The following is a 16684-nucleotide window of genomic DNA, read 5'->3' on the forward strand; positions in this document are numbered from 1 at the left end:
AAATTTGTGTTTATGTGATCTCTACCTCTTAAAAATATGTGTAATAAGTTCATTGTAAATTTTGTATTCACTGTATAATTTTGGTTTTGTTTAGATAAGAAAAGAAAATCTAGAACCAATACAACCAAATACATTGAACACCTCTAAAAAATAAAAATAAGAGAAGGAAAAAACTATTTTTTTTTTAAAAAAAAAAAAAATCTTTTTTAGATCACACAACAATTTTAGAAGGAACCAAAAAAATGCAAAGCCATGGACATATATATTTGTTCTTTGTTCTCAAGAGATGTGAGAAAATGAACTATATTAACGGTGTTTCCAATAAAAAAAGTAAAAAGAAACACCTCAATAAGAATAAGAACATGTTTAATTTGCAACATTTCAAGTTGTAGAGGACGATATAAATAAATCAAAATTACATCGGAATAAAAGATCCTAAAGACATGAAAGTATATATAGAAAGGGAGTTAATAAAGAATTGAAAATTACATTAGTAATTTATACCAATGCAAAATCACCTTTCTTAAAAGAAAGTGATTCAATAACAGGGATTGTTAATGGTTGAAAAGACATGCATTGTTAATTGTTAATCTGATTTGGTTGGATCACAAATATGAGAATTAGCAGGTACCAAATCCAGATTGTGAATCTTGTAACTGCCAATTACATATAATAACTTGATGAACTTTAAAATTTGTATATTCTTAAAGAAAAGAACCACTTCCTCTCAACTGTACTCTTTCCCATCATACCCTTCTTTACTTTCTGCATTTGTTAATGGGACCATCTTCTCTTCCCTTAATAAATTCCTACCCACATATTCAACCTAGAAACTCTAACTAATTTTTACCCCCTTTTAATTAATTTTCCAACAAAAACAAGCTTGATTAAGTCTAATAATATTTTAATATGATTACCATCTTAATTAATCCACTCAATTGATTCCTCTCTAAAGACAAATTCTTGATATGAATATTTATATCTGTCAACTTCAATGTTACCACCCTTTTAATTTATTATACACTGTTCAACAACTACAAAGACTAAGCATTTAGAAACCCAAATAGCTTGTCCTAGCCTACTTCATATACCACCCAATTCTTTTTCCCTCCATTTGTCATTATTATATATCAATCAAATTCAGCTGCTTTGGATCTTGAAATCCAATTCTTAGATCCCTGGAAACACAGAAACAGAAGAGATCTCATTTTCATATATCGTTTTTGGGCTTCAAGATGCAAACTCAAAACTACGACCAAATCTCTCAAAAATCTTCCCAAATTACCAAACATGAAGATAGATTCTTCACTCGAGCCCTATCCAAGGAGCTCAATTCCACCACCAACTCCTCTTTTCGAGTCTATTACGGCGGCGCCACTGGTGCTATTCCCTTCCGGTGGGAGTCCCGACCGGGAACCCCAAAGCATACTTTTTCAGACACTTCAATCCCTCCTCTTACTCCTCCTCCGTCTTACTTTTCCTCTTCACATTCTACTTCCAAAGCCTCTTCCAAACCAACCCTTTTGAGCTCGATTTTTCCTCGCCTTACACCAAGGAAATCTCGAACTTTCCCATCTTTCTCCTCCTCTTCTGGCTCCTCTTCCTCATCCTCTTCATTAGCTTCATGGTCATCCTCTTTCTCATCGTCCTCCTCATCTCCCTCTCCTTTCGTTAGACCTAAATTCTTCAAACGTCGTCGTCACTTCTCGGATATTCCAAGCTTACCGTTTGAGTATACTTTTGACGATAAAGACGGAGACGAGGTGGTGGCCGGGAGTACTGCTCCGAATTCTCCTACTTCAATTTTGTGCTTTGGTGGTGGTTCTTCAGGCAGAGCTTCATTGTTTGGAGGTTGTTATCAGTTAGTGAGTGTGAAGAAAGCTTTGTTGTCCATTGTTGGCCATGGATCTGCAAGTAGAGGTACTCTTAATGATTAGTTGTGTGAATGAAATTAGTTAATTCTCACAAGTTTTTCTTTTTCTTTTCCTTTTTTTGGGTTCAATCTTCTCTCATTGTGCATTTGTGTTTGTGGAGTGAAATGTTATATTATATGGAACAGAAGTTCTTGAATTGATGTTTTTTGGGCTATTAGGCTCAAATTAAACATTAAATTTCTTGAATGTGACATATCTCATGTCAAATTATAACAAAAAATCAAAACATTTTTAGTTTTTGTTTACTTCTCTTTTCCTGCATATACCCACATTATTACATATATTCTTATTTTTTCTATTCTATTGCCATTAAGTAATAATATAAGAAGAAGAAGAAGAAGAAAAAAAAAAAAAGAAGTAAATTCATTTTAAAAAAATCATCAAGAGAACATAATGAGAATTTTGAATCTTTCCCAAACCCTAAATCCCATATGAACATGAAGACCAATAGTTGTAGTCAACAGATAATTACATATTTTCTAATTACATTTGATTCCAAGTTTTCATTTATTTTTCTTTACTCTTTCAATATCTATATCTAGACACAATAATCAAGCTATTTAATGACTGTGAAATGCAATACTAAGTAAACTTTACCTTTAAAACCCCATAAACATTAACTAGCTAGGGTAATTAAGTTACACAAACTACAATCAATGCATGTTGAATTAAATTTATAATAATTAGATTAATAAAGTTTTACCTGAAGTTAAGAAATCAAATTTATAAGACGTGTTTTGGAATGGTTTTGAGAATTTCAAGATCAAACTTAAACAAGTACCATTAAGTTCAATTAAAAACCGACATCCTTATTTTCAGCGTATAGAATAGGGCTCGAGTCAGGGTCGACGGAGAAACCTAATGAGAATAAAACTGAAATGAAGGCTAATAAAAAGAAGGGAAGAGTCAGGAAGCTGCCGTGTGGTTGCAGGAAGCTGAGAAATTAATATCAGAAGCAAGAACTAACTAAGTATGAAAATACTGTACTCTCCAAAAAATACTCTCTTATTTATTCACACATTAAATCCACTCTGCCTTGAAATAATTGTAAATTAAAGTTATTTTTGCTTGCCCTCAGAAAAAAAAAATGTTAATTTATATCCAAAAACTTCAGGGTTGCATATCGAATTAAATTCTAAACTTAGTATAATTAATTTACACTCTCATTTAATTTTTTTTAATTTTTCATATCTCTCATTGTAGCGTTACCGTGGGTGTACATGAATGGATTGAGTCATGGGATCTCTTGTACTAATCTGAAAAATCGGGTTAGGTAAATTGACAATAAAAAGGACTCCAACAAAGTCTCTAACACATCCTTCAAATTTTGGGTTCAAATGGACTGACTTCGAGTTATTTTTTCTTATTAATTTAAATTACTCACATTTATCTACCTACGTTCAGGTTTAATAACTAAAACTTCGTAAACACCCAAATGTTAAATATCAATATCTTTGATATATTGTTAAATTAAAAAAGAAAAGGTCATTCTTACAAGAAAAACAGTAAAAATTTTACAAATTCATCCTTCCTTTTACATATATTTACTAATATAATTGTGATTCGAGTTAAGTTGGGTTAACCCAAATTAAAACATATATAGGGTCGATCAGAAAAATAGCAAATTTACATGTTTACTTGGGATATAAATGGTAAAAATTAATTTAAATTGTTAATAAAGTAAAATTGTAAAAAATGAAATTTCAAATTTCAAATTAAAAAAGAATGACAAAATCAAATCCCAACAATTTTAATTAAATATAATATAAAATTATAAATAAATAAATAATTTACTTGATATAAATTATTAATAAATAGATAATAAATTACGATTTGATTGAGAAAAATCTCAAATTTAAAATATACAACAAATTTCAAATCACAACTTCAATTGAATAAACAAATAATCTTTAAATTTATAAGATAATTTCAACAAATTTTAAATCCCAACTACTTCAATTGAATAAGAAATTAAATTATTAATAAATAAATAATAATTTCTTATATAAATTATTAATAAATAGATAACATAAATTACGATTTGATTAAGAAAAAACTAAAATTTAAAAAATACAATAAATTTCAAATTCCAATCATTCAATTGAATACCAAATAATCTTAAAATTTATAATATAATCTTTTACCTCTTTTAAAATTAGGAATTCAATAACATAAATTTATTGTTTTTCTAAAAAAAAAAAGCTTTTACTTTACATTTAAAAGACATACCAATACTCATTTAACAAAAAAAAAATCCTTATTACCTAAAAATTATACCATCCTATAAATTAGTTTACAATTCGAATGTAATTTAAATATTTTGTTTTTTTAAATTGAAAAATAAATTTCAATACACAGGATAGAAGGAAAAAATTAGTGTATTGACAAAAGTGAAATTTTAAACATACTTAAATTTTAAAGAATTTAATAAAACTTTACTATTTAAAACATCAAAAAAGTGAATACAAAATACTTTGTATTTGCCACCAAAATAATCTTTTTTAAATAAAAGGCAATAAAAAATATGAAGAAACGTAATATGAAATTAAGAAATCTAATCTAAAATATAATTTCAAATTGTTATTAAAAATATATGTTGCGTATCATCTAATAATAATTAAAATATAATTTCAAATTTTTATTAAAAAATATATTATGTATTATTTAATAATAATTACGGACTATTGTTAATAAATTGTTTAAAACCTAACGGGGAATCTTGTAAAGATATTTGGCATCAATATAGGAGGTTGTTGTAATCTAGTTCAGCAACAAAATAACAGATTTAGTTAAAATTTATTAAATTTGAGGACTGTTATCAAAATATGCCTACTTTGTGAAATCTGATATCTTGCCTCATTTTGAATCCAATCAAATACACTCTACTTGCAATTATTATGTAACTGGGGTAGATTCGGGTTTAATATTTAAAAAAAAATAGGGGACACAACGGTTTTGCTATTTTTCTTTTTTTCTTTTTTTTCCGCTTTTTGCCAATTTTCGAGTTGTTATCTACAATTTTGCTATTTCCACATTTATCTCAAATATATACTCAACCCAAGACTAACTATACCCAAAAAAATTTGAAAAGATTCAACCTGACCAAGATGATCCCTTTAATTGGATTGGATAGTTAAGTTGTTTGAGTTATAAGATCATTTGAAGACCATATAATATTATTTTTTAAATTAAAATAGTTCATACATCAAATTTCTGAATTCTCGTGTGCTATTATTATTTATGGACAAAATATAATTAATATAGTAAATGAATACATCTTTCACAATTTTAATCATTTAACTCTTAAAATTTGAAAATATAAATTAATATATATTTGATAAACATATTAATCAATGATCATATGAATTGAGAAGACAAAAGGAAATGAAAATAAGTAATCTAATTATTTTTGCATTTATGGAAGATGGGAACTGATAAGTACAGAGTAGTAGTTTTTCTGAACCGTCAAATCCAAGTCAACTAACTTAATTAATGATTTAAAATTTTCATTATGTTTTAATTTTTAAGATAAATAAAACACATTAACACTCAACATATTACACATGTAATGATTAATTATATGCATTTAATCAAAATCAAGTTTGAGGTCTTCATCAACCTACCCCAACCCACCTCCATTAATATTGGATTTTTCCCATATTAATTTTCTCAACCATTCATGGTTTCAATTTTATTCTGGTACAGTTTAGTTATATTTACTTTCAATTGAGAGCTAGGGGTCTCTGTATAGGATATGTTTTCCAATTCAAAAAAGTTGTGAAAATTTTGAATCACATATTCTTTGGTCTTAATCGCTAATGGATATGATATATATATATATATATATATATATATATGCTTGTCCGAACTCGTGGAATCATTAAATTATATGTTAATAAAGAAATTTTTGGAAGCAATCAAAGAAATGAGGGTTTGAAAGGATTTTCTCAAAAAGCTCAGTGAATTAATAAGTATGTCTTCCACGTGGATTCTGTTTTCAAACACAAAATTCAAGATAATTATCCTGCAAATAAGGCACGTATCTATGTGAGGGCCGATGACTTCCATTTTCAGATTTGACCAATATATATATATATATATATATATACACACATCGACTTCTACTATATATCTTTTAACTATTCTTCTAAATTATCCAATTATAATAATACTTATACATATTTCTGTTTAATTCTTTTTTCGTTATGTATAGAGATGAGTGTATATGGAAATGCATTCGTATAACATTAACTAATCTAATTCCGCAATCACTTACATATACATATATATATATATATATATATATATATATATATATATATATATATATATATATATATTTATCTAAAAAAAAAAGAAAAAAAAATAAGATACTCACCGCTTATAATTTTTATTTGTAAAAAATGATAAATTTCACAAAATATTTACAATATATAACAAAATTTTAGATTATATCAATAATAGACATTGATATACTCACATACTTCGTATTGATAGACAATACTAGAAATCCATCGATATCTATCATTGAGAGGATCTAAAATTTTACTATATATATATATATATATATATATATATATATATATTGTTTATTTTTCTATATTTACAAATGCTCGTCGACTATAACGTTATATCAAAGCTATGGAGTGCATCCATTAAATTTCTTTTTATTAATAGTTGCATCAAGTTATTCTCTTAGCTTTAACGAGGAAATCAATTTAAACAGCCACCATAACTTTTTACAAGTTTATAATATTTTTGAATTGCAATAATTAATTTAAAATATTAGAGTATCTTATTAAATTTGAGTGATTTTTCTTCCCATTGTTTTCTTCTTCTTTTTTTTCTATAATTATTTAAAAATCGTTATGGGATAATTAAGTAGTTTTATGAAAATTATTATAAATGAAAAATAAATAAAATATTTATACAATACAGTAAAATTTTAAATTTTATTATATTTTATAAATAAATTTGATTCATTTTATTATAAATATTTAAAAATGATCCTAATTTTATTAATTTTGATTCACTTATTTTAAATAGAATCAAAGGTTTAGATGGTGTCCCGAGCTTAAAGATAAGTACTATGACTTGAGGTAATGTTTGGAGTAAAAGTTGGGATGTCTCATTTGTTAATGAGTTACTTTTAAGGCATAATTAATCAACTTTCAAAATTAACAAAAGGGTTTATAAAACAAACATTGTTTCTAAATATCGTTTACATAATGTTTTGAAAAAAGTATATTAAAAAAAAAAATGGCCTTCCAAGACGGACACAAATTATTGACACATCTGTTGCTAAATATTCGACAAATTGAGTCCTCAACCCGTTTAGTGTTGGTTATTTTATTTTAGAAACAATAGATAGTGTTGTGAAAATGGGTCCGATTGGAATACGAAAATGGAGAAAATAAACATAATATAATTGTAAATAATAATAAATAAAGAAAATAAGAAATTAAAAAACATGATCAATAAAAGTTGATATCTTCAAGGCACATGACATAGGAGTTGTATGCGAGGGAGAGTAACACATGGCTATATGGACGCTAAGTTTAATGGATAATGAGTATCTAGTAATAATAGTACATTTTTTTCTAAAAGTCGTAATGATAACATTTGGATCTCGTTTTTATTGAGTTTCGATATAGGCTCATTGTGAAATTGACCTCCAACCCACTTCTCTATAGTTCAGTCTTGAAGTACTTCGAGCTAACCTACATAAGAGAACTCTACACCAATTTGGTATCATCCAGTGTACTTTAATGTTTAAGTTAGTAGAAGTTGTGTCTAATTTAGTTAATTGAATAACAATAATAATATTAGAGATTTTTCTAGCATTTGAGGTTTCGAGGTGCCCATTCAGGTCTTCCTTATCTATTAATTTTTCAATTGATATTTACTTATCTGTTCAGTTGGTCGAACAAAATTTCGAGGCACTGAACATTTTCAATTTTGAGATATGTGCTTCTTGTATTTCTTCCTAGTTTTTTTTTTTTTTTTTTATGGATTTTTGCTTATCCATGCTTGTTGAGCAACCCCTAACATGGAGTTTGATTGTTTTCCTAGAGATAAGTTATCTTCGTAGAAAAACTAAAATAAATAAATAGTAAATTATAGTTTTCTAACTATGATTATTTAACTCATAATAAGTCTGGTATGATGATGAATTTCGTTATTGTATAAACTTAGACCAAATTATTTAACTGTTTCCACTCAATAATATAGTGATGGTAGTAATGGGTAGAACCTAGGGAACCTTCGAAATTTTTTAATTGAACTGTAAATTGTCTTAAGGTAACCAAAGGCGGTATAGATATTGTTTTGATTACAAAAAATAAATTACACAATTTAAAAAAAGTATGAATTCAGTAATTAAAGTGGTATAGCTGAGGCTTTTGAGTTGTTCCTCAAATTATAATGTGATCATATATTCATCAAACTAATTTCCTATTCCATCTAAGCTTAGCTAAACTTACTTTGGAAAAGTCAATTAGAGTCCAAATTAATCAATTAGCCAATTCAATAAGATGAAAGCATCTAATTAATTAAAGTGAATAACATACGAATAATAGGGGATTATGTTAAAGGTGAATATCAACTAGGAACAACCTATATTAATATTCATCTTGGTTCTTTCCTAGGTTGATTATAACAAAGAAGCTAACCTTAGTTTTTGCAACTTTGGTCAAATCACCATTATATGTCACCCATTGTGATTCAATATCCAGCTAGTGACCATATAATTACCAGGTAGTGATATATAATCATAAACATGCAATACATTAAAAAAAAAAAAAAAAAAAAAAAACAAAGACAAAGTACAGAATTATAATATAAATATAAATCTCTCACAACTTACAATATCAAGAAAAACAACTCTACGAACTTAAACTATCATTGACATACTGATTGAGAACGATGACTTCTTGTACATGAAAAAACCCAAAACAGAAGAGAAAAGTAGAAAGAAAACTAAAAAACATCGATTGGGATAAAAGTCAATGGACTTGGTTACTTAAGAGTCAATATATATATATATATATATATATATATATATATATATATATATAAAGTCTCAAGATGCTAGGATGCAGCGCCACGAGCTTTGAGGCGTGTGCGCAGGGGAGGTTGTAAGAGTGACGTTGTCCTCTAATGGAGCGTCGATTGTGGTGCTCTATGCATCGCAAAGAAAGGTAGCCTTCTTTCTTAGAGCGTGGGGTAGGTGCAACGCCATCGCAACTACATCCTCTTAAATATGAATATATGAAAAAAGTTCAAATATGGTTGAGGATTCATTTTGTGATCAAGCAAACTTGAAAATCAAATTAGAGTGAAAATAAAAGTAATTTGTACCTAATTTTAAAGCACGAGTCATTTAAAATATAGCAAAAAAGCTATCTCTCAGAATATTGTTAATGGAATTAAAAAAAAATTGACACGATTGGTTAGAAACTTAGAATATGCATGTCAACAAAACATAAACCAGTGGCAACTACAAATATCACATACAATAAAAGAAATTACAAGTGACTGAAACGACAATGAAAATATAGAAGTTATGATTGAATTCTCAAAATTCAAACCTCCCATAATTCTCAAAATATAGAAAAGCTTCTTACTAAAAACACAATTTAATTAGAGTATTACTTTTCCTTTGATTTTCCCAATTTTGAAATAATAACAAATAAAGAATAATTATTGTAGTGTACAAATGACATAATTTAATAGGAGGAGAAATAACAACCTATTTAACGGATTACATTTCTCACATACACCTACAAATTTTCATTACCCTGATGATTCGACTCCAACAAGACAGAGGATGCTGACTGGATATCTTGGTCACAATGGTTGTCTCTAACATCCCCCCTTAAATAAGAGTTGGTGGACTAACAACTCTGAGTTTGGAATGGAGAAAATGAAACTGAGAGTGTGTTAGAGGTTTGGTTAGACAGTCTGTCAACTGATCTGCTGAAGGAACATACCGAACATATAGAACACCTTTAAGAACTTGATCCCGAACGAAGTGGACATCGATCTAAATCTTCTACGCATAACCATGACACTACCAAATATGCAATCTTGTCTGACCAATCTGTAGTTCTCAAGTAAATATTGTGCAAAAGTGGCTCAGTATTGCATTCTGATGGGATATCTTATTTAAAAGGGAAATTGCATAAGATCAGAAAAAAATTTAGAAAAAATAGCCCATAGCATCTCTTTTTTGCATATTGCGAATATGACAAATATGATGTCTATCATACGGTTATCGAAGAGCTATCATAGTGTTACCGGAGGGCTATCAGATGGTTATCCGCTTTTTAAATTTGCTACTTTTGCAATTTAGAAAATGTAGCGACATGAGCTCTATTTTTTTTTTTTTTTTTTTTTTTTTTTTGCTATTTTTGCAAAAGTCTCTAATTAAAATCAAACTGTTTGATCACCATATCAAGATAATGACACTCATCAATATGAAAACATATGAGACGACTGATGATCCGTCATATATTTTGACCATTCTTACAAATAAAATGGATAAATTATCAATTACATTTTTGTAAGACTGTCAAATCATCTGAAACACCATATATTTACATTATAAATAAATAAATATATGCATACTAATGTTTGAAGAAGTATCAACGGACCAACAATTTTACGAAAATCTCGCTTCGATGTTTTGCATAAAGATTTTTTTATAGTTATATAGATCTAATTTTTAAACTTGACCTAATATTAGGATCTCTTTCTAACATTTATATGTTTTTTAATATACACGCCTAAAATATGAGATGAATTTAGTAGTATAACTCTTATAACTTAATATCATAACAATAAAATTATAGATCCACTACAAACATGTAAAACCCTAAATAATGTAGTAATATACGCCTGTAATATAATTTTAATATCAAAATGAAACCATAGATTTACTGATAATATGCTTCTAATTAATAATTTTCTTATCATGACATCATAAATCAATATTAAATGAAAAGAAACCTACAAATTGAATAACGATTATACTTTTTCCTCAAATAGATGATGATTCTTTTTTTCTTTTTCTTTTTCTTTTTTTATATTAATCCAACCCAACAAAACTACACGAAAAAAATAATATAACGAGAAATTTAGTATAAATTATTAAAAACATAAAAAAAATTATTAACTACAGTTTATCTATCTGACAATTTGTTTCGTTATTTATGTATCAATCTACAAAAACGTAGGAGGAGTATCGTAATATAAATAAAATCTATAATTAAAACAAAATATAAAGTCAATAAAATAAATACTAACTATTAAACAAATTTAAATTTTCATTTTCGAAAAACAGAGGATTGATTTAATTTATTTTTTAGGTAAAAGAAAATTATTATTATTTTATTATTTAGAAAGTAAAGAGAAATCGGAGGATGAGGAAGAAATATTATTATTTATTGGGCCTATGTCCGATCTTGAATACCAGACATCCTTTTTCTAATATAGTTCGGGTCTTCAACATCTAACCTATTTAAATATATATAATATTTAACTAAATACTTTTCCAACTACAATATTTAAATAACTAAATAATTCTTTTATATTTTAAATGAATGTAATTTAGTTATTAAAACATATTTTAATTTACATTTAATTTTTTTTTAATTACAGAGTCATTATTAAAAAAGAAATAGTTCAACGATCATAGTTTTTAATAATTAAAAGAAAACAATTATAAATTTTCATATAATTATAGATTTTCATCGAATTAGTGACAAATGAATGAAAGATAAAAGAATTGAAAGTTCCATAGTGTTTGATTTAAGAGAAAAAAAATATTTTTTAAAATATCCATACAAATTTTCCATGAAGTATTAAAGAAAATAAAGCAAAGTCAATTAGAGAGAAAACAAGTAAGGAAGAAGGAACAATAACCAAATTTAAATTTTTACAAAATACTAAAAGGCAAACCTTAAGACTTCCAGAGAAAACAAGCTCTTGGTTTGAACCCAAGACCTTGGAGGGAGAGGACAAAATATTTTTAAAACTATTAGTAACTACAATGTTATAATAAATATTTTTAAAATTACAATAAATCTCAAAATATTTCTTTCATTTACAATATTTAAATAAAACCTCCCTCTTATGTATAAATTTCAATTCCACTGAATCCAATTAAAATTGAATTTTAAATTAAAAACAAATAACACGATAATAATAAAATTAAGATAATTAAATTAGAAATTAGTTTTTGGGTGTTACATGATCATTTACCGATCCTTAACTAGAAGCATTGTGGAAGCTCTGCTATTGCTACAATTACAGGATTGAAAATAGCTTAATTTGGTTAATCGTGTATGTCATGCATAATCCAAAAGTATCACATTGGCAAGTTAAGAAGAGAATACTTAGATATCTAAAAGGAACAACAAGTCAGGCCTATTATTAAAGAAACCTTCTCAGCTTTCTATCCAAGCATTTGCTGATGCTGATTGGGCAACAAATCCAGATACTAGACATTCAACTTTGGAGAGCCAAAAAGCAACAGATTGCAAAGTACAGAAGCAAGTGTCTTGCAAATGTTGCTCAAGAACTTATCTAGTTAGCTTCATTGTTCAAAAAATTACAAATGTCTCTTCCAAAAGCACCAATTAGTTTTGGTGAGACAATCCAGTAGTTATTCATCTAAGTGCCAACCCCATCTTACATTCCAAAATTAAAAATGTAAAGTAGGATATGTACTTCATGAGAGATATTGTTCGGTTAGAAATGACATATGGGCTTTTGGCCCATAAGCAAACTTAGTTTACTTTATCCCATATTGATAATTTTTGAAAAGTGGGTTTATATAGCAAAGACATGAAATGAAAATACAAAATGTGTTAGTGGTGATACCATAATCCTGTCACTACACGCACAACACTGCCACCATCCGTCCAATCAGACAAGCGAGTTTGGGTAATTGCGCTCGCACGAATAAAGGAAGTAATTTTTTTACTTGACCGATTATTTGTTTGGAGATTATTTTTATTCCCAATAGGTATCTTCACTGTACACATGTTCGGTCCACGACTTTTTATTTCAATGTATGTGGGTCGCTCGGACGTTTAGTGTTCTCAAGCTATTTTCGACCCGTGCGATCTTCCATCCGTCCATTGTCTTTTTCGGATTGCAGTTAGAGTTCCTTTTCTATAAATTGAGTCTCGTTCCTCATTTGTTTCGTCATCAAAATCATCATTCATCCTTTCTTCTCACTTACCGAATTCTCTCTTCCCACTTACTGACTCTGAGTTCTGAGCTTCTGGTTATTGTTTCTATTCCTTGTTAGGACAATTGCACGTTAAAATAGGAAAGTTGTGTTAACCTTGGGGAGCAACCGGCAACACAATTAACACAAGGGTCGACCGAAATTGCCTTCAGGACAGTGGTTCGTCACAATACAATAATTTTTTATTAATCGACATTCTCAAATATTTTCCAACAAATTATAGTTCAACTCAGGTTGCAAACATTTTCACCTTAGTCATTGTATTCTCATTCATTCATCCTATTAAAAAGAGTTAAGGGGGTGTTTAGTGCGCAGGTTTGAAATCAAATTCCTGGGAATTAAATGTTTATAGGCTTATTTAATAGGGTTATGATGTCTGAAAATTATAAATGTTTGTGTTTGGGGTGCAAGACTTAGGAATCTAGATTTTTGATGCCTATAATTGTGTAGTTTTGAATTCTTGAGTTTAGCTAATCTGTTTTTTTTTTTTTTTTTTTTTGAATTCTACACTCTAAATTTATCGTGAATCAAAATTTTAATTGATTTTTTCATATTTTGGACTTCTCATTCAATTTTTTAACTCTATTGATTTGTCCTGACAGTAATGTAAAAATGAAATGTTTTAATATTCAATAACAATAATTTTGATTAAACTTGCATTAACATGAATGGTGATTATTACAAATCATTCATAAAATATAATAAGTAGAATGGTGTTTATGAAAATTTCAGTTAAGCAACATTAAAAAGGTTTAATAGGTTTCAAAATAAGCATAACAAAATGATCATACAAAAACAAAAGTCAAATAGAGTTACTTTTAATCATAGTTATGGTTACGTTGATACGCATGCAACCTATTTTAAACCACTCCTATCTAAAGAGTTTAAATAAAAATGAGTTCTTTTTTATACACCTTTCTCTTAAGTCAATCCAATGAGTTCTAAGTCTTTAACTAAATTGACCAAAAAAAAATAAAAAATGTTATTAAATTAAAAATAAATCGTGGTATATGTGATATATATTTAAAATTTCTATCATATTACCAATATATTAATATTTGATTTATATATACTTGAGATCATAATAGGTAGTTCATCTATTTTCACCTATTAAAAATATAACAAAATAAACAAAATCTCTTAAAATTGAGAAAGATTAGCTTAAACAAGAGAAAATAGATAATTAAAAAAGATGATCTAATCATTATTATTAAAAAAATTCAAGAAGAGAAGAATGAAAAATATGTATTTTAAAAATATTATTGTGATTAATCAAAGATGTATTTGGAAAATAACTTAGAGAAATTTTTTTCAAAAATTCATTTTTATTAATTTCTCAAGGATTGTTGCAGTTATCGGAGTTGGTGGTTGGAAGTTCGCCGACGGAACAATACCCAATAATCGTCCGACAATGGTCACTGGGGTAGTGTTCGAAGTTGGCCGACGAATTTTCTAGATTGAATTAGAATAAAAAAAAAAGTAATCCATGAGTTTGAATATTGTTTACTATTCAAACCCATAGGAAAAAGTGTAAGAAACCTTTGGTGAAGCGGTCGTTGATCAATGATGAAGACCATCAACGATCATCAATGTTTAATTAAGACAATTGGTTGGTCGTCAATTATCGTGACAATCGATCGTCAAAGGTCATGGCTATTGGTCATTGACCATCATGACAAAAGGGATGACATCGATAATTAACGATAACGATTAGTCGTCGATCAAAATGTTCACCTTTCAACCAAAACGTCCAAAGTTGTAGTTCATCAATGATCAAAATGATTGGTCACTAATGATCGATAATCGACAGTCAATACGATCTGAAGGTGATAATCAAGATGATCCAGAGTAAACATTAAGACGATCGGTCGTCGTGATCGTGAGTAAACATTAAGATGATCGGTCGTCGTGATCGTCGATCGATCATGATCGATCGTCATGATCATTATGATTGATCATTAAGTTGGCTAATATTTGTTATCAACAGTCATCAATGATTAATAGTAAGAGGTTGAAGTAAAATATTTTCTAAAACAACACTCAACAAAAAAATTTAAAAACAAAAGACATTCTAAAACCATGGCCAAGCACCCTATAGATGCTATCGACATTGGCTTAAGGGAGATATCAAAGGCATTTAAAAAGCCAATAAGCTCAAATAAATGGACAGTCCTTCAATCACAACAATTAAAGAAATTTCTTCTCTAACAATGAATGAAATCTGTGTTAACTTGTTTAAATGCATTTAAATGTAATTAGTTACTAAACTAATCTATTTAAATGTAGAATGTTATTGTGAAAAATAAAATTGACAACTGACCACCATTACCATAATTGGTCACTTCCACCACAAAGGCCATAATCCCTTCCAACACTTGCAAGATTTTGAGCTTTATAATCAAACAATTTTAATAACACAGTTTATTGACTTCAATTGCTATATATATTTGTTTCGGGGGCCGTTAATTCAACCAAATACAAATTTGAATAGTGCATAAATTCATAAGATCGAAGTGTTATTTCACATTAATAATTAGTTCTTCCAATGCCACAGTAAAATATAGATATAAAAAAAGAAGTTGGCACAGACATACAATCAAAACAGCTTTAATATTTCTGAACAAAAGAGAGTAAAGTTACATAAAATCCTAAAACTAAACACTTCAAGTAAAGAGATGACAGATCTAAAGCAAAGATCCAAATCAATCGATAAAAAACCTAACCACCGAATCCATACAAGGTCCTTCCCTGCCTTTTCAGAGCATAAACCACATCCATGGCGGTCACCGTCTTCCTCCTAGCGTGCTCTGTGTAAGTCACAGCATCACGAATCACATTCTCGAGGAAGATCTTCAAAACACCTCTAGTTTCTTCATAGATCAAACCACTAATTCGCTTAACTCCACCTCTACGAGCCAGTCGGCGAATAGCCGGCTTCGTAATTCCTTGAATGTTATCCCTCAAAACCTTCCTATGACGCTTTGCTCCTCCTTTCCCCAACCCTTTACCTCCTTTTCCACGTCCTGACATTGTCGAAGCCTGATGTAGAGATTAGAGAACGTATATTAGAGACGTATGGAAGGGATCTGAAATTGACGTTGAGAGTTAAAGCAATTGGGGGATTGTATTTGTATTTATATGTGTGAATTGGACGCCTGTGTGAATAACTTGTTTGCGCGGGGAGATATAGCGTTCGTTGGATGGTGTGTTGATCTGAGGGTTTAGAAGGTCTATCCGAGTGAAACGTCCGCGGATTGTGCTTTCGAAATGATATTTTGAATTTGGATTTGTCCGGTTATTGGTGGGAGGGAAAACACAAATTTTTCATTTTTTCTTTTTGAAAAAACAAAATCTTTACTCTTGTTTCAAAATTAACACTTTAACACTTTCATAATACTCATTAACATCCTTTAAATTTTAATTTTCAAGCAATTTTATTTTATTTATATTTTTATATATCAAACAATACCAATATATTACCTAATTACTAAAA

At 28.4% G+C, this 16684-nt stretch overlaps 2 protein-coding genes across 3 annotated transcripts; one reads left to right on the top strand and one right to left on the bottom strand.

Annotated features, from left to right (window-relative positions):
- The first annotated feature begins 1053 nt into the window (after positions 1–1053).
- On the top strand, positions 1054–3248 carry LOC103496610 (uncharacterized). Of its 2 annotated transcripts, none has more exons than XM_051082789.1 (2): positions 1054–1920; positions 2754–3100. In XM_051082789.1, exons 1-2 carry the CDS (start codon positions 1236–1238, stop codon positions 2879–2881), a joined length of 813 nt encoding a protein of 270 aa, XP_050938746.1. In that variant the 5' UTR covers positions 1054–1235; the 3' UTR covers positions 2882–3100. The 2 variants fall into 2 exon arrangements, with proteins under 2 accessions (XP_050938746.1, XP_016901982.2); XM_017046493.2 differs by lacking the exon at positions 2754–3100 and adding an exon at positions 3138–3248 and having other exon boundaries at positions 1055–1920.
- Positions 3249–15782: 12534 nt separating this feature from the next.
- LOC103496609 (histone H4) lies at positions 15783–16326 on the bottom strand. Its single transcript, XM_008458543.3, has one exon. It carries the CDS (start codon positions 16219–16221, stop codon positions 15910–15912), a length of 312 nt encoding a protein of 103 aa, XP_008456765.1. The 5' UTR covers positions 16222–16326; the 3' UTR covers positions 15783–15909.
- Between the last annotated feature and the right edge of the window lie 358 nt (positions 16327–16684).

Source organism: Cucumis melo, chromosome 3 (genome assembly GCF_025177605.1).
Source record: "Cucumis melo cultivar AY chromosome 3, USDA_Cmelo_AY_1.0, whole genome shotgun sequence".
Taxonomy (NCBI): domain Eukaryota; kingdom Viridiplantae; phylum Streptophyta; class Magnoliopsida; order Cucurbitales; family Cucurbitaceae; genus Cucumis; species Cucumis melo.